The sequence below is a fragment of the Eschrichtius robustus genome, chromosome 13 (assembly GCF_028021215.1).
Source record: "Eschrichtius robustus isolate mEscRob2 chromosome 13, mEscRob2.pri, whole genome shotgun sequence".
Lineage (NCBI taxonomy): Eukaryota > Metazoa > Chordata > Mammalia > Artiodactyla > Eschrichtiidae > Eschrichtius > Eschrichtius robustus.
This window is the reverse complement of record NC_090836.1, coordinates 63766995-63785829: the sequence shown is the minus strand read 5'-3', so window position 1 is coordinate 63785829 and position 18835 is coordinate 63766995. Positions and strand designations below refer to the sequence as shown.

The following is an 18835-nucleotide window of genomic DNA, read 5'->3' as shown; positions in this document are numbered from 1 at the left end:
TTACTTTTTCAAAAAGATGAAACAACACTGTCCTCATTATAAAGCATCCAGACAATACACAAACATGCTATTTTCATCCATCGAAAGTCCTAAAGGATCGCAAGTCTAGTAAAAGGATGGAGAGGTAGCAATGAAGAGCATCCCCGGAAGCCAGGGAGACCCACTGAGTTAGGAGAAGCAAAACCAGCAGAAGACGCCGCCGAGGTGGTCAGAAGGAAAGAACTGTTGTTCTGAGGGGGAAAAATGGGCGGGGAGAGAAAATGGTTACCGGGGACCGGAGACTTGCAGGAATTAGGCCGTGACAGCGTCGGGAACTAAGGAGCGCTCGCCGTCAGGATGCAGCAAGCCGGGACCCGGTGGCTGGCCCCCTGCCCTCACCCTTCCCAGTACCACGCAAGGGGGACGAGGTGAGCGGGGGACGAGGTGAGCGGGGGGCGAGGCTGGCGGGCCTGGGCCCTTCCCGGGAACAGAAGGGGTTGCGAGTTCCTTTCCAGCGAAGCGGGTAGAAAAGAGACGGCTGGAGGCTTAGTAAGGGGCGGAGGCGGGAACCCGAGGAACCCAAGCTTGGCGCGGGAGGTTTGGAGGTCGCCGGGGGAAGACGGACGGTTCTGTTGCTAGGCAACCTGTCCTGGACCCGCCTCCCTCTCGCGTTGCTAGGAGACGGCGAGGCCAGGGGGAGGGCGGTGGAGGGGGCCCTACGTGCTGACGCTAATTGTATATGAGCGCGAGCGGCGGGCTCTCGGGTCTTTTTTAGCGCCATCTGCTCGCCGCGCCGCCGTCTGCTCCTCCCGCCGCCGCCCTGAGTCACTGCCTGCGCAGCTCCGGCCGCCTGGCTCCCCGTGCTAGCCACCGGTAACGGACGGGAACTCGAAGGGGAAGGGGGGACGTAGAGGCGGCCTGCGCGGAGGGAAGGGGTGAAGGGACGGGGAACCGCGAGCGGGGGCCTCTGGCCGCCCGGGCCTCCGGGGCCGTCCTGTGAGGCCAGAGCCCGAGCCGTTTGCGGAGTCTCGACCCCGCAGCCGGAGAGGGCCCGCGGGATCGGCCGGCGCTTCTCTGGGGAACCGATCAGGACACGCGCGGGGGTCGGTGCGGCCCGCGTGCTGGTCTGCGCCGAGGTTCTGAGCTCCACCAGCTTCTCAGCGCGGACGGGAGCGAGGCCGCGGCGACGCCCGGGCGCCCGGAGGAGGCGGCGGCCGCGCCGCTAGGGACCGGCAGGCGCCTGGGGTGCGGCCCGGGCCCAGGTCTGTAGCCCACCGCCGCCTCGACGCCCCCGCTCACTCAAAAATAATACTCGGAGGGAGGCCGCTGGGGGATGGAAAGAACCGCGGAGGCTGTGAATTCCGATGGGAGGGAGGGGCTGTGAGGGGACGAGGCCCCTGGGCGGGGAGGGGGCGGGGAGGCAGCGAGGCTCCTGGGCTCCCCGCCCACTGTAGGCGGCGATGGGTCTGGGAGGGGAAACCCCCGGCGGCTTCCCTCCGCACGTGGTCGTCGGCGGGGCCTGATTGGAGACCCCTGTCTGGTTGTCCCTACTTTACTGAAAGTTGTGGAGATGGTGGGACGTGAAAATGAATAGTGAGCCAGTAAGTCCAGCCCTTGGGTTTCCAACTCTTCCCTGCTTCTCTTTGGTCTTAATCTTTTTATTGGTACCGGAGGAAAGTGTGAACGTTAGGTGCTGAATGATGAAGCAGGGCCTCCACTGCTAGGATTTTAAAGAATTAACACGTGTAAAGCGCTTACGTTAGCTGTTATTAACAAGAGATTCTTTTGTGTATCTCAAGTACAAATTAGAATTAGGATGGATATCTTGACCAGGGTTTTTTATTTGGGGAGAATTGATCCTAATCAGTCTAAGCCTGAACAGTTCTAAGGTGGAAGTAAAGGATTTGGCCTGCAGTTTCTTTAATTTTTCTAGGACTTCTATTGCTTTCTTACAGATTAGTTCCTTTGTTCACGTTCCCAGTCTAAGATAGTTAACCAGTTGTTTTGTTTTTAAGACGAGTGGGGTTATGGTGGAGGAGGTATTATGGGGTGGAATGCGGCGTAAATGCAAACGTACTGAGCGAAATGTATAGTCTGCTGCCTTGTCAGTGCGCCCGCTTTGCCCTCAAAAAAAGAGGCAGGGCAGGGAGACGGGTAATGAGGTCCTATAGGGGAGGGCTGGGTTTTCCGAGTACAAGAAGAGCCAGGCACATGATGTCCTCAAGGAGCCCCAATTTTATTCTCTCACTGTCTGATGATTCTGTAAGGACTGCGTTTTGAAAGCTCACAACTTAAAACTGCTTGCCTGATTTCAGGAGAGCTGAGCTGGAAAACGAAATTTGCCATTTTTGAAAATACGTAGCATCAAAATACCTTTGCAAATTAGTATTTAGTTCCTATTTTCTTGTCGGCTTTAATTAATACTACTTCTATACGTACTTTACTTAGGAAGTAATACACCTTTGGTTAAGGGAAAAACCTTATATTTAGAATGACTTGTTTAAAGCTGACGGGAGGTAAATGAGGTTTACAGTGATCTTCTGGGGCTGAAGTCTCACGCTTTTTTCGAAGTTTTCTGAGTTCAAATTAATGGCACAAATCTAAAATGTGCTATTTGCTTTTTAAGAAGACTGGTCCTTCCATACCAGTCTGAAAACTTTAATAAAATGTATATGTTGCAAAGTACCTATTTTTGATACAAGACCTATTGACAGGGAAAATTACTAAGCTAATACTAAATGTGACACCCTTGTCCTCTAGAGGTTAAAAAAAAAAAACCCAACACTTGTACCAGAACTAATTTAATCCAGGTGCTATTTTTTTTTTTTATTACTTACTCAACTTGCCCATATTGCCTCGAGATGACTGACTGATTCTAAACTCCCCAAAATGTATTCAGTACAGCGTCCTTTTGTAGGAAAAGGGGCTAAAAAAGGTAGAATCTGATTGACTTGAAGGTATGAAGATGTCAACATACTGCTTTGCTTACTTTATTTTCTGCTTGATTGTAAATTTGAAATATTAATGAAAGGGGATGAATCCTGATCAATTTAGAAAACTAATGATCAATCTATTCATATCCTCAAGTCTAATCAATGCTGTAATTACTTGTGTTCTTAGTTGATTCTTTGAGTAAATATTTTAGCTCCTATTTGGACATACACCTTATTTCATGAGCCAAACAGGCAAATTGCTTGTCTAGATATAAAGTGTTGAGTTGTGATTAGTGCCCTGAAGAAAAAGAAAGTCGGGGAAGTGGGAGATAGTGTAGTATCTGTAACCTTCTTTACATGAAGGAATTTGTTAAAACAGTAACATTAAGACCCATTTCATACTAATTTCATCTGAGTAAGTTCTCTCCCTGTTGGGCAGAGTAGGGGTTAGAAGGTGAGCACGGTTGCTTTCACTCATCCTTGTAAGTTGCTTAGTACTCTGACTGCAGACCACTAGATCACATTACTGGGCTTGCCATGGAAAGTGGCCTCTACACTTCTGGTTAACAACTCTGCCTTTTACTGCTACATAGTTTGATGTATTTTTACTTGCTCAGAAGTTTTGTATATTGTGATTTTTATTGGGAAAGGAGGCTATAATTTTGAAGAGTTTATTAATTTGAATTATTTTCTCAGGTAAAGAGGGTACATATAAGAAGAGCACAACAGGCAGAAAATATTCTTGAATGATTATTCAGGCAGTGTTTTACTCTGCATGTATATTAACACATTTAATGCTCCTGGAGATAGCTAGTATCAACATTTTGATGAGGAAACTGAGGTACAGAGCAGTTAAAGAACTTATCCAAGGTTACATAACTGAGCAGTGATGATTTATAATAAGGATTTTATATTGGTTTAAAGGGAGTTCCCTTGACTTAAACTGTTGCACTGTATACACATCTGCTTGGAATTTAAAAGCACTCTGCTTGGGTTCCACTGGGCTTCAAGGGAAAGTTCAAGCACTTACAATCCTGAAGATTTCTTCCAACATATGTCTGATATGTGAATAAGTTGTTCTGGTTTGTTAATGCTGAGTGAATTTTCACAAAATATCAGTATGTTTCTCTGCTGTTGGGTCAGATGATACCTTGATCCCTTGAACAGAAGATAGTGTTCTCAAATAGGAGTTCATTTGGCTTGGGAGTGTAATACAAAAGTCAGTTCTAGGTTGACTTTTGATATCCCTGAAGTGAAAAAAGTGAACATAAAGAATGAGATGTTCTAACTGTGAGGTTGTGCTGGAATCAAGTAAAGTACTGAGCCCCTGGACCACCGAAATTGTTAATAGAACAGCAATGTCCAAAATACAGATTAGTTTAAAATGCATTTGGAGTGAGATATGAGTTCTGAGGTAAAGGGAAATTTTTTCCTTGGGATGTTATTGGTTCCCTTGAACTCTTTTGCTTTAAAACATTTGTAGTTCTTTTTTTTTTTAAATTCTTTAAAAATTTTTATTTTTTAATTCTTATTTTCTTACTTTTTTATTTTTGGCTGTGCCGCATGTCTTGTGGGATCTTAGTTCCCCAACCAGGGATCGAACCCACACCCTCGGCAGTAAGAGTGCGGAGTCGTAACCAACCACTGGACCGCCAGGGAATTCCTAAAACATTTGTAGTTTTTAATGATTGGCTGTTTCACCATGAAGTAGTCATTTTCTATAAAGGAATGTAACTATAGGTTACTATATAATCTATGTAGCAGTAGGCTGATAGGGGAGGCCCCTTGGCTTTTGGAATAGTGGAATTGGCATGGGTATTGGAAGTCAGATTTTAATTCCTAGTTTTTTCATTTGTGTGTTGCTGAGCAAGTTGCTTACTAATCTGCAAATAAGAGGAAAGCATGTAATAATCTTTTATAGAGTAAGCTCCATGAATATTAGCTTTCTTTCCTTCTCATTGAAAGTAAGGAGAACAGAATCAGGTATACTGGAATGGTAGGTCATTTGATGTCTGGACATCTAGCTATTATAAGACCACAGAATAATCAAATGATGGTCTGATTGAATCACTTGTTTCCCCCTCTTTTTCCAATGGAAGATTTTCTTCGTGTTCAAGTTCTTGGGTTAAGATTTGCCTTCAGTCATGTTATGAACTGTGTCTTTCCATTGACATCTTCTATAACATATATTGATTGGGTAGTGGGTAGAACCTTTTATTGTAAACTTTAATCTCTTTAAACTTTAAAACAGTGATAACCACCTTTTGGTTAAGGATTGTATTCCACTTTGAAGCTTTTTGTATTCTTACGTTGTAGATGTGTTTTTTTTTTTTTAATTCTTTATTTTATTTATTTATTTTTGGCTGTGTTGGGTCTTCGTTTCTGTGCTAGGGCTTTCTCCAGTTGTGGCCAGCGGGGGCCACTCTTCATCGCGGTGCGCGGGCCTCTCACTGTCGCGGCCTCTCTTGTTGCGGAGCACAGGCTCCAGGCGCTCAGGCTCAGTAGTTGTGGCTCACGGGCCTAGTTGCTCCGCGGCATGTGTGATCTTCCCAGACCAGGGCTCGAACCCGTGTCCCCTGCATTGGCAGGCAGATTCTCAACCACTGCGCCACCAGGGAAGCCCCAGATGTGTTTCTTATAAGTGGGATGTAGTTGGATTTTTTTAAATCTAGTCTGACAGTTTTAAACGGGAGCCTTTGGTTGACTTATGTAATCACTATGATTAGGTTTAAATCTGATTTTTGTGTGTGTGTACTTTTTATTTGTCCAAAACCTGTTTTTCTTTTAGGTTGATGTAAAAATAGGTATAATTTACTTGGTGTTCCTTGTACTTTGGAAGCTACGTGTTCTCTTTCTGAAATTTTGGAGTCACCCTAGAAATTATAACATGCTTACTTAAGAACATTAGAATAATCCATTTCCTCCCCCCTTGTTCTCACCACTGACAATGTTATGGTAGTTTAAATTTAACACTACACAGTGGAGATATTATGTCTTTTAAAATATTTGTTTAGGTATATGCTGATATCCTTATTTCCTCTCATTTCTTCTTGTATCTTTCGATCTTCTGTTTGGGATCACTTGCCTTTGGAGAATATACTTAATAGCATTTATTAATGAGAGTGCTGGAGATATTTTTGCCTGAAAGTACCTGTTACACTTGCATTCTTTTTTTTTTTTTTTTTAATTGAAGGAAACTTATTCTTCTTTTAAAATTTATTTATTTTTGGCTGCGTTGGGTCTTCGTTGCTGAGCGCAGGCTTTCTCTAGTTGCGGCGAGTGGGGGCAGTAGCTACTCTTCATTGTGGTGCATGGGCTTCTCATTGCAGTGGCTTCTCTTGTTGCAGAGTACGGGCTCTAGGCGCGTGGGCTTCAGTAGTTGTGGCACACGGGCTCAGTAGTTGTGGCTTGTGGGCTCTAGAGTGCAAGTTCAGTAATTTTGGCACGCGGTCTTAGTTGCTTCTCAGCATGTGGGATCTTCCCAGATCAGGGCTTGAACCCGTGTCTCCTGAAATGGCAGGCGGATTCTGAACCACTCTGCCACCAGGAAAGTCCCTCACCTTCATTCTTAAAAGATGTTTTGGTAGGGTGTGATATTCTAAGATCCTTAGTTATTTTCAGCACATTGAGCACACAGTACGTTCTGTTGTCTTTTGGTGTCTGTTGAAGAGAAAACAGTCGCCAGTCTTCTGTGCCTTTGAAGTTAGTCTAAGTCTTTTCTCTGTGTGCTTTTTGAGGTGACTTCTGTCTCTGTTGTCTTACATTTTCACTCATATATCTAAGTGTGGGTTTTTAATTTATCCTGATTGGAATTTGTAGCGCTTGTCTTTCATTAGTTCTGGAAAATTCTTAGCTATTTATTCTTCAAATATTCTGCCCATTCTGTCCTCTACTCCTAGAACTTCTATTGAATCTTTTTTAGACATTATTGTGTCCTAAAATGCTTTTTCAGTATTTTTTATCCTCTAGTCTCTGCCATACTGTGGAAGATTTCTTCTAAGCTCGCTTCCAGCTCACTTAATTCTCTCTCCAGCTGTGTTTGGTTTACTGTTAAACCTGCCCATTTAGTTTGATTTCTGTTATTTTTATTTCTAGAAGTTCTGTTTAGTTCTTTGTCAGATTTGCTCTATCACCTTTAGTAAATGACTGTATCTTGTAGGTACTGCTACAGACACTGTATTTTCAAACTTAATAAGCATGATTGTTTTTTCTTTGTGGTCTTTTTGACAGTATTCAAGTCCATTCATAGGACGGGCCCCTATTGTTCTCGAAAATTGCTTTATGAATTATTTGAGGTCTAGGATGAAGGCACCTTTCATTTACATTTGGATATACAGGTGCCTAGGAACGCTGAGATGGCTTTAAGCTCATAGCTTAAGGTTTTGGGTGCAATGCAGATGAGGTGAATTTGGGCTTTTGAACAGGAGGACCTGTTTATTATCTCTGAGAATATAGCACTTTGATGTTCCTGCTTAATTTGGGAGGTTTGCTATAAAGATTTCCTACCTTGAATAAGTCCAGGGCTTTTGGTTTCACCAGACAGTAGTTCAAATTTGAGATTGGCAGTTGCCCTCAGGGCAAAGGTGGCTTCCTTCTACTTATCCTTTTGCTTCCTGTTTTGCCTTCAGTTTTGGGTTAGTAATTTCTTAATATCTTATTAACATTTTTCCATGCTTTTAAGATTTTAACAAATTTTTTATTCTGTACTTTTAATTAGTTTTCATTGGTAGAGTTGGTCTGCATAATCTAGCTTGTCACTACCAGGAGTGGAAATTCTTCAGAATTCTTAGAAAGCAATTTCATGTCTGATAAATAAAATTCTCATTGATTTTACTTAATGTTGTTGACTACAATAAAAAAAAAAAATCAATGTAGGTGTTAACCTAAACTTGTGTTTCTCAATGTGATCTGAATGTCTGAGACCACCTGCCTCAGAAGCTGGGTTTCTTATTTCGAATGCAGATTTTTGCGTCCACTCCTTGGTTTTGAATCTGGGTATGGGAATAGCTCCTTTATTTTTAGTTTTTTGATTTATTTGTAATTCTAGATTTACAGAAAAGTTGTAGTTCGGAGATCCCATATGCCCGTTACCCAGTTTCCCCTAGTGTTAACATCTTATACTACCATGGTGCATTTACTGGTCAGTCTGTGCATTTGTCGAAACTGAAAGAAGCTGTTTTTAACCATCATCCTAGGTAATTATTTTGCAGAAACACTGACCCCATGTAAAGAATAATTCAAAATGGACAGAATAAAAAACATTGTATGTGTTTATTGAGTGTTAACTAGGTGTCAAACACGAATCTTTTACATGAATTTGCTTCTTAATAAGAGAAATCCAATGAGGGAAAAATTTTCTCCTGCTTTTTGAAGATGATGAAATAAGGCCAGAAGTTGTTCGCCTGAGCTAGATTGCTGCAAAGCTGGCGTCAACCCAAATGATCTGACTGCAAAATTAGGCATACTTTTCTTTAAAAAACAAAAGTGTATACAACCAAGAAACCTAATTTAGCCAGAATGAGCAGATTGGAGAAGGCTTCTCTGAAGAAGTGAATGCCATCCTGTTCTATCTTGAATCCTCTGTAATAAAGAATCAAAAGAATTTCATTATAAGAGTTTGAATTCTAAATGTAATGCCACAAGGTAGACACTGAGGGTAGAAGTGTAGCCATTTTTCTGTGAACATGTTAAAATGTTATAAAAATTTGAATTTAGAAGTTTTGGGTGTTTTTTGTTTCATACTTTTGATAATTGTTGAATTTACTACACTGTATATTCAACCCAGCAAATTCTAAAATGTTATTAAATAAGTATCTGTATAGGAAAACAAAATAATGCAGAATGAAATGTAAGTTCTCATTTACTTCCAGTCTTTTCTCTCTTATAGGTAGCTCCTGTTAGGTTTCTGGTGTATCTTTCCAGAAATGTCTTATTCATAAGAAAGTATGTACATGTATGAGTATGCACATTCATATGTATCCAGATTGGATTTTGCCATACATCCTTTACCCCTGCTTTGGTGCTCTTTCCATATCAACTCAGATCTGCTTCATTTTTTTATTGCAAAGCATTCCATTGTATGCACATTAATACTAAGTTTTTTTTTGTATACTACTTTGTATACTACTCTGAAGGATATGATGCAGTGATTGGAAAAAGCAGATATAATCCCTGTAATCATGAATTTTATGGCCTGGTCAGTTGGGGGAGACAGACGTTAGTCAAATAATCACGATAATTTATAATTACAAACTTGAGACATCCTATGAGGGAAAGAAATGGAGCTTTATAGGAGTGTGTACAACCAAGAAGTCTTACTTAGCCAGGATGTACAAGTTGGAGAAGGCATCTCTGAAGAAGTAAATGCCAGCCTGTTCTGTCTTGAAGAAGTAAATCTTTGAGCTGAGAGCCAAAGAATGTATAGGACTGGGAAGAACCTATTAGGCGAGCATGAGACATTTACAAACCCTTAGATCCTTTAATTTTTTTCATGGTAGGTTCTCATAAGTGAATAACCAAGGCTGGAGATGGACATATTTAAGGCTTTTGTTATTCCCATGGCCAAAGTGCTCTCCAGAAAGGTAATGGTTTATAGGAACACTAGCCATATTTAAGAATGCATATTCACCATAATTTTCCCTGCATTAAAAGAAAATCCTTACTCTGATTTCATAGACAAATCTGAATCCCGCTTGTGTTTCTTTGACTGATTGAATATTTTTCTTATTTTTGAATTAGTATCTTCATAATTTTTTGCTAAATGTTTTGTTAATGCTGGCTAATTAACCAGCATCACTAGAGAAATTTATCAGTGCTGTTAGAAATTATTTACAGCAAACAGAAAGTGTATAAAATAGAGTAGGATACATTAGGAAGAAATATTCCTAAATTGTCTAAAGGGTGGGTATTGGATCAGCAATACTATTCCAAATGATAGCACTTCACTGCTAAAATCAGTAACTTAATTCTTTAAGTGAAAAGCATATTAAGTATGTTCGTATGAGGAATCACATCTTGTAGCATCTTGTGAGTTAAAGACTAAGGTTTTAATTTTTAAAAGATTAAAAATTGATTTTAATGTGGAATTCTAACCTTAACTTTTAAAAAAGTAATCTGTGCATTACCTATGGCATTCAGCCATTTTTCTGGCTCAGTGTAACACATTTTGTCTTAAGTTTTGGTTTTCCATTTTTTTTTAATTTAACTTAATTTATTTTTTGTACAGCAGGTTCTTATTAGTTATCTATTTTATAAGGTTTTGGTTTTCTAAAAGCAATATTCTCTAAGTTAATACTAATTTTATAGTGCGAAAGAACTTAGGATATGTTCTGATCAGTCCTAACAGTATTCAGGTCTGATAAGCAAGAACATTATGGACAATGTGCCAGCATATCCGGGGTAGGCTGGGGGTATGGTGGTATTCAGTGATGTGACATGAGGTACATTCACGGAGATGAGGAAGGTTTACTTGACATAGATTGGGACCAGAGCTTTTTAAAACTGCCATTAAATAGTTTAAAGGGCTGACATTTGATAACAAGAATTATTAAACTAAAAAAAAAAAAAAAGATCTCCAGGGGGAGCATAATGAGTACAGTACAGCATGTGGCAGATTTTGACTTTCTAACATGAATTTGATAAAAATTAATACTGTTAAAAATCAAGTGGGTTTGAGAGAGGTAAAGCAGTTGTCCACACAAAGACTTATACACAAATGCTCATAGCAGCTCTATTTATAATAGCCCCCTGCCAAAAGAAAACCCAAATGTCCATCAACAGCTGAATATTTAAACGTACAATAGAATATATGTTTTCAATGGAATACCACTATACAATAAAAAGTAATGAACTATTTGATAAGTACTACAACATAGATGAATCTCAGAATAGTTTTTCTGAATGAAAGAAGCCGGAACCGGGGGAAAAAAAGTACATACTGTATGATGGCATTTCTATAAAATTCTAGAAAGTATGAACTAGAGTGACAGCAGAGCAGCAGTTGCCTGGGGTGGGAAGCAGGAAGGGGAGAAGGGAGGTGTTCTAACAGGGCAGGGGAAAAACTTTGAGAGTGATGGATATGTTCATTATCTTGACTTTGATGATGGTTTCATGGGTGTATATATACGTGAAAACTTGTCAAAGTTAAAAAAAAAAAAATCAAGTGTGAGGTACTAAGCAGCCCAGAAATTTAAGCAAAAATTGACCATTCATGGTTGTTAAAGGAATTTGAATAAAGACTCTTTGTATTGTTCCTTTCCTGTGATTCTAGCATACATTAGATTTTCACCAACAGTGCTATTGTAGAAATCCTTGCCCGATAGATTCTGAATGCCAAGTAGTAACTTGTAAGCAGCATCCTCTGAAAAATTACTTCAGTGACTAGTGTCTATGTTCCATGTTTTTTCTTGGAATAGTTTTAACGTGGTATTCATTTAAAGGGTTTTGGTTTCATATATTTTTATTGGTTATAAATAAGTCGTATGCTCTTTTTTTTTTTTAACATTGATGTTTTTCTCCATAGATATTTGGCGCTCATACAACATGGCAGACATCGACAAGTAAGTGGCAGATAGTTGGTTCCTTTTTCAGATTTGGCATCACTTTGTACCGTGTGATGTACTTAACAGTGGTACAAATTATGTACTATGAAAATGTATGGTAATGACATGCTTTAGTGCCTGCTATTTTAAAAGTTGGGTACAATGTATTCAAGACAAAATATAGTATACATAATCACTGTCATAAATATAGTAAACCGTTTGTCAGTATTCTTAGGGAAGTGCTGAGCACGATAATGAGTCAAAAATATTTGGAGAATTCATTTTTACCATTTCTCAAAGATTTTACTACTTGCATTGTAAAGTATCATACATACAAGATAAAAAGTGTATGAAACGTATGTGTAGAGTTTAAAGAATAACAGTACACTTGTGTACAAGTTTTTAAAAATGGATCATTACTTTTAGAAGCCCTGTGTGCCCCTTTTCAATTGCATCCTTCTTTTCTCTCCAGAGGTGTCAGTACTATCTTGGCTTTTGTCTAATTCACTTCTTTGTTTTTCTTTAGAGTTTTACCACCTACAAATTCTTAATCAGTGTTTACTTTTGAAAATCTGAATAGCAGTTACAAACTTAGCTGTGTAAAGAAAAAAGCAGTGTTAGTTGAAGGGTCCAAGGTAGGAAAATAAAAAGTAAAAGAGACTATCTGGGTCATGGACTGGCTTCAGCTTTCCTGAGTCTTTACAAGGGCTTATTTTGGAGAAGTCATTGGGCAAGGTCATACATCCTGGAAACCTAGGTTTATTGAAGTTGGCATCTGTCAGGGTTCTAATGTGGATGGATGTCTTGCAGAAGTATGGTGAAGGAGAATGAGGTGACCTGCACTGTTTGTTGCTATTTGTAATTTCACAGTAGTCTGCCAACTCAGGAATAGGTAAAACAGAACATTTCAGGATGAAGGGGTTATGATATGATTATCCACAGCTGTTGTAGGCAGCAGAACATGGAGGTGGGAGGGCAGGAAACTTTTATCATAAAGGCAACACATTCAAGTATTTGTAAGAATCTGGCCAATCCTCCCATGTATACTGTCTTCAGCATAAAAAGAAGAGTGGCAGCAGACATTTTAGTGATAATGGCTGTCAAAGTGATTGTCTCCTGAATCACACTGCTCCAGTGTGGATTGCTTGACCTTGGTTGCACAATTGTCGTTGTGGATTTATTTTATCGTCCTGGGGTTTCCTTTGTCTCTCCTCTCTTGGGTTTGCTGTTTGCTATATCCCATGTTTTCGTTTTTTGGTTCTTTGGTTTAGTACCTTCTTGGAAGAGTACAAGGGAAGTAAATTATTTTGAGATGGCATGACTGAAGATGACTATTTTACCCTTCTGCTTGATATTTGGGGTGTAGAATTGTAATTTGGGAATCACTTTTCTTCAGAATTTTGAAGGCATTGCTCCATTGTCACCTTACTTCTAGTGTTGCTGTGTTGAAGTTCAAAGTCGTCATAATTCTTGATCATTTGTATGTAACACTTTTTTAAAAACGTAGACATATATATCTATTTCTAGAAGCTACTCTGGCTTTGGAGTTCAGAAATTTTTACATTGTTAGGTCTTTTTTTTTTTTTTTTTTTTTAAATCTCTTGTTAGGCATTCAGTGGTGGACACTCTCAGTCTGGCAACTTGATAGCTGTCAGTTCTAGGGAATATTCTTGACTTATTTTGTTGATTGTCTTGTTCCCATTTTCTATTTCTGGAGCTTCTTTCTGTTATATGTTGGACTGGTTCTTGTGATTACCTTTTGTCCTAGTTTCCATCTTTGTCTCTTTGCTCTTCTTTCTGGGCAAAGCTGAAGAAACTTTATCTTTTAACTCTTGTATTGAGTTTCTAAATTTCTGTTGTTTTAGTTTTCAAGCATTCCTTTGCTCTCTGTTCCTATTTTTGTAGCATCTTGTTCTTATTTCACGGATTGTAATATCTTTTCTCTGGATGTTCTTTCCCCTGTATAGTCTGTTGGGTCTTAAATTTTTCTTTACTGTTTTGGTCTCCATGTAGGAGGCTTTCCTCAAATAGGAGGTAATACTTGTTTGCTCCTTAAGACTGGGTGGGGAAAATGCATAGTTGAAGGATGTTTTTTAAAAGTTAATTGGAGAATTTGAGTGTTGGGAGGGAGGGAGTGCTTTCAATTTAGGATTTTAATGTGGGCTCACCAGGGCAGACATTTGTTGTGAGACTCCCCACTGTCAGAATGGCATTTTTTTCTGGGCTGGTCACATACCCCAGTGAAGAGTGTTTGGGTAAAGATCTGGCTTCCATACATTTGGGAACTAACTTGGGAGAAGGCAGCTGGGGAGGGGTCTCTGCATTCAGCATTCTGTCAGTAGTATGTATGTATCTGTGATCCTCTAGTCTGAGCTTCCAGTTCCCTTTCCAGAGGAGAAACTGTTCTGCTGGAGGGAGAAAGAGGATCGAAGGATTTAACTGTTTATTAGTTTTTGCTTAGTTCTCCCTATTTTATCCACCCTCACACCCAAGCCCTAGTTCTAGAAGTGGCCTTTTTAAGATTCTGCATTTAGGCTGGTTCTCAGCTCTACCACTGCTGACTTTGATTTCAGTTCTCGGTGAATTTGCTGCTTTTTGTCTCCTTGTCCTTCAGTATTTGTTTAAAAACCCCTTTGTCATAATTTTAGTGGAGATTTTGGAAGGATTAAGATCAGATGAGTATGTGCAGTCTGCCATCTAACCTTCATTTTGTCTTAAACTTTGAAAAAAGAGTAAATTGGTTGTGATAGCTTGATTCTGCCCTACCCTTCCCACCCCATTATTTACTATTGGATGCCTGTGAGCTCTTAGGAGGGTAGGAGGAAGAGGAAGATCCTTGTTCTTTAAAGCAGGAGTCCGCAGACTTTTTCTTTAAAGGACCTGATCGTAAGTATTTTAGGCATTTTGGCTATGAGGTCTCTGTTGCAGCTATTCAGCTCTGCTGTTGTAGTGTGAAAGAAGCCAGAGACAATACATAAATTAATGTGGCTGTGTTCCAATAAAACTTTATTTATAAAAATAAGACTGGGCTGGATTTGGCCATATGACACAGTTTGTGGACTTCTGTTTTAAAGCTTTAAGTTTTAGATGTTCAATAAATGATTGAATGAGATGGTACTGGAGGAAGAGCTGTTCCATGTTATCTTTATGCTTAACTTTATAGTGAGTAAAAGATATTCCCAAAATAATCTGTATTGTTTCTGATGGGAAGGCTGTTTTTTTTTCCCTTCGTTGACAGAAACAGATTTTTCTAGCAGAATACAGTTGAACTTTTCTATAGTTGTTCCTATATGAAAATTAATTTTTCAAATGCTATTTCTAGACACGAAAGCAACTAATTTTCTAAACCAAATACCGTACTAAAATGTAAAATAACACAAGGAATTGTATGATGATCTGTATGTTGAGTTAGATATCCTAATTCCCCATTTTAATGCTGATTGTAATCTCATGTTCAAAAACTAGATTTTTAAGATGAAATGGAAAGAATGTTATTACTTTTTACCTTCTCTTTCAATGGTCCATCCTCCTGGCTTTACTCTAAGCATGAAGTAGACTCAGGTCTTCTTAACTTTTACTGTTCTTCCCCATCTCCGCTATGAAGTGAAGAAAAAGGAAAGTCCAAAGATAGTAAGTACAGGCTGATGCGGTTGTTCCACAGCCACCAGGGATCCAGGATCCTTCTGTTTTTCCAGACTCCTTAATTTATTCTTAGCTGGTGAGTTCCATTCTCTAGGATGCCTCATGGTCCAACATGGCTGCTGGAGCTATGGCCATCATATCCCTGTTCTAGGTAGGGTGCAATATTGAAAAGGCTTCCAGCTGTTTACCATTCTATTAAGGAGGCTTTATATATATATAAAATTCTACATTCCTTCTCTTTTTTTACCTTACTGCCAAAATATGGTTATATAGCCACATCTAGCTGAAAGGTAGGCTGGGATATGTAGACTTTTTAGCTTGGTGTATTACCATCTCATATAAAATCAGAGTGCTGTTACTAGGAAGAATGAAACCAATAGATTTGGGTAGAAAGCACATACTTTCTGACATTACATCCTCTGAATCACAACCTATCAAACCACATTTTTAAAGCTTAAAGTATAAACTTTATATTAGACCATATGCTTTTAAATGAAATTTTAAGTATTTCTAATTTGTCCTTGTTTACATATGAAGTTAGAAAACTAAATCACCCTTTGGATTTCCTACTTCATATTTTTGAAAGAGGAATATTAACCTAGAAAATGAACTGAAGTTTTCTATAATTTTTTTTTTTTTTTTTTGGGTAATTGGTACATTTGAACCTTGGTGTGATATTATAATATTATAGCAAAGAACAGTCTGAACTTGATCAAGATTTGGATGATGTTGAAGAAGTAGAAGAAGAAGAAACTGGTGAAGAAACAAAAATCAAAGGTATTATTTTAAATTCCTTCAGGAGCCAGTGATTGCTGGCACATGTCTTCTAGAGGGTAGTAGTAAATACCATTCTCTTTTTGGATACTTGTCCATTTTACTGACTAGCCAAACCTGCAGTAACAGTTTTGTGTGTAAATGTACGTTTGGGGTGGGGGGCGGTGAGGGAGGAAGGGAGGGGCAGAGGGAGCTGGAGATGGAGAGGAGTGGTAGTAAGGGAGGAGGGAATGGATGTAGTGAACCAGCAGAAGTCACTGTGTGTACCCTCTACTACTGAGGTGATGTCATAGCTTGTCAAACAGTTGCCTGTGAGATTTGTCTCAATTTAGGTATGTTATAGGTGGTGGTAGGAGTTGTTTCTAGTGGTGCTTCTAAATAACACTAGCTTAGACTTATTTGAAAATGTTTAGTATTTAATATGTAGAAAATATGTAGTGTATGTCTGTGTTTTTTAATCCATTCCAACCAATCAAAAAGAGACATTTATTAAATGTAGACAAAATCATTCAAAATTTTCTTTAGCAAATTATTTTTAAAGGGGGTAATAATGGTAGTGGGGAATTATACTGCTTTAAGATATGCCCTGTAGCTTAGGAGCCAAGAATATCAACGTACCAGATGACTCAACTTCTCATTTTTAAGCCAGAGTGAGGTTTATTCTGAAAAGACTGCTGAACTTCTAGCTTCAGCTTTCATTGTGCAGCGTTTTTTTAAAAGATACAGGACTGTCTCTTTAGTGGCCAATATTGGTATTTCTGAAAGCATGTTGGTTATCACAACTGTACATCATCCAATAATCAGTATTAGAAGTAAATTGATGTTTAAAAACATAAATTGGGAAAATTAATGGTAATTTTTTGGTAAAGTCTGTATTGATGAAGAAAATAAGATAGCAAGATAATTTGTTTTGCATAAATCTAGGTTATTTTTGGATTTAATATAATTTTTAGATGCCATTAATAACCAAATTTTATTCGGCTTGAGTTACAACTTTTGACTATCTCAGTTGTTAACTTTCTCTGTTCAGATACCCACAAGCACATTATACAAGCATCAATGAAACGTTCAGATTTATTTGACCATCTTTGTCCCAGGCTTGAAACTGTCACTATATTTGCAGTTTTCTTGTATGTGTTGTTTGACTTCAAAGGGTTATCAAGGATCATAGATAGGCATCTGGATGAATCTTTGAGCTTCCCAAAACACAAGGTGGGTAAAACACAAGATAGTAGGAAAAGAAAGGATAATGTTCATAGTAGTTGTGGCAGCGGCCTTGAGAAATGGTGTACGTTAGACATCATTAGAATCTGAACTTTTCCTGTACACTGGGTTTTCCTAGAGTGAATTTTCTTTAGCTTGCTGCTCGTCTCTACTCATACCAGCAATTTATGCGCTAGTCAGGAAAGCTTCATGATTGGATTGTCCTATTCAAATAGCATGATACATTTTCATAAAATCCTTCTTTCAATGCCCTTTTTTTTTAAAGCGCGTCAGCTGACTGTTCAGATGATGCAAAATCCTCAGATTCTTGCAGCCCTTCAAGAAAGACTTGATGGTCTGGTAGAAACACCAACAGGATACATTGAAAGGTACAAGTTCTTCTTTTTCATAGTCCTTATTTATCTTTCTATAATCAACGTTGCAAGTGTATATTTTTAAGGCCATCTGGGACTTATGTATGTCACAGTGGAAAGCTAATGTTCATTAGTATCTAGTTTAGGATTATTGGGAGTTTAAAATTTTGCTGAATACAGATTTAGAGTTGGTCTTTTAAAGTTTATTTTGGTTCATCTCTGTAGGAAGTATACTGATCTTAAATCATTTCTGAGATTTGTTAGAAATGCACAGAATTAGAAGAAATACAGACTTCTTATTTATTTCATTGGCAATATAAATCACTAATAATAGCCCAAATATCTTATTCTGCTCATAATTTTTTACATAACTTTATAATTCTAAGATCTATCCACATTGCTGTCTATATGTATCTCTCGTCATTAGTTTCTAGCTTCTAAATGTTTCCTGGTTCTCTGTGATGTGTGTCCACCATGCTTTATTATATGCTTTTTCCTTGATGGTCATCCAGTTTGTCTCCAAGCTTCATCAACACGAATTCAGTTGTGATGTTGTTCACCCTTGTGTATGTCCTCTTAAGGAGCTGTGTAGGAATTTCTTTGGGATATGTACTTACCGGTGGAATTGTTAATTACGGGATATGCAGGCCTTCAGTACTTCCAGGTGCTTTCTGCAATGCCTATATCCAGTATGTGAAGGTTGCTTTACCCTTGTGTCGTTGCCAACAATTGACATCATTCAGCTTTATAGTTTTTCTGTTTTTACCAATCTAAGAGGTGCAGGCTCATTTTGTTTTACTTGTATTTTCTGATTTCTAATGAGTTGAGCTTCCTTTCATAATGATTGCGAATGAGCCTTTTAGGTTGCTCATTTTGTACCCTTTTGCCCATTCACATTTTGGGGTTTACTATCTTTTTTTTTTAATTAATTAATTTTTTTTTGGCTGCGTTGGGTCTTTGTTGCTGCACGTGGGGTTACTTTAGTTGTGGTGAGCGGGGGCTGCTCCTCGTTGCAGAGCGCGAGCTTCTCATTGTGGTGGCTTCTCTTGTTGCGGAGCACAGGCTCTAGGCACGTGGGCTTCAGTAGTTGTGGCACGTGTGCTCAGTACTTGTGACTCACGCGCTCAGTACTTGTGGCTCGTGGGCTCTAGAGTGCAGGCTCAGTAGTTGTGGCGCACAGGCTTAGTTGCTCCACAGCATGTGGGATCTTCCTGGACCTGGGTTCGAACTTGTGTCCCCTGCATTGGCAGGTGGATTCTTAACCACTGTGCCACCAGGGAAGCCCTGGTTTACTGTCTTTTTCTTGTTTTGTATGGGTTCTTATGTATTCTAGGTTTTAATCCCTTATCAGTTTTAGACTTTGTAAATAATCTATTGTGTCATTTCTATT

General features: G+C 39.1%; 1 protein-coding gene across 5 annotated transcripts in view; it reads left to right on the top strand.

Moving 5' to 3' along the window:
• The first annotated feature begins 733 nt into the window (after positions 1-733).
• NAP1L1 (nucleosome assembly protein 1 like 1) overlaps positions 734-18835 on the top strand; it is a 32984-nt gene continuing 14882 nt past the window's right edge. For 4 of the 5 annotated variants that reach the window (XM_068560181.1, XM_068560179.1, XM_068560178.1 and 1 more), the window contains exons 1-4: positions 734-852; positions 11434-11470; positions 15786-15871; positions 17358-17460. In XM_068560181.1, coding sequence (XP_068416282.1) covers positions 11454-11470; positions 15786-15871; positions 17358-17460 — 206 coding nt within the window. In that variant the 5' untranslated portion in view covers positions 734-852; positions 11434-11453. Of the gene's footprint in view, positions 853-1561; positions 1581-11433; positions 11471-15785; positions 15872-17357; positions 17461-18835 lie in introns of those variants that run through there. The other variant, XM_068560180.1, reaches the window with a different exon arrangement.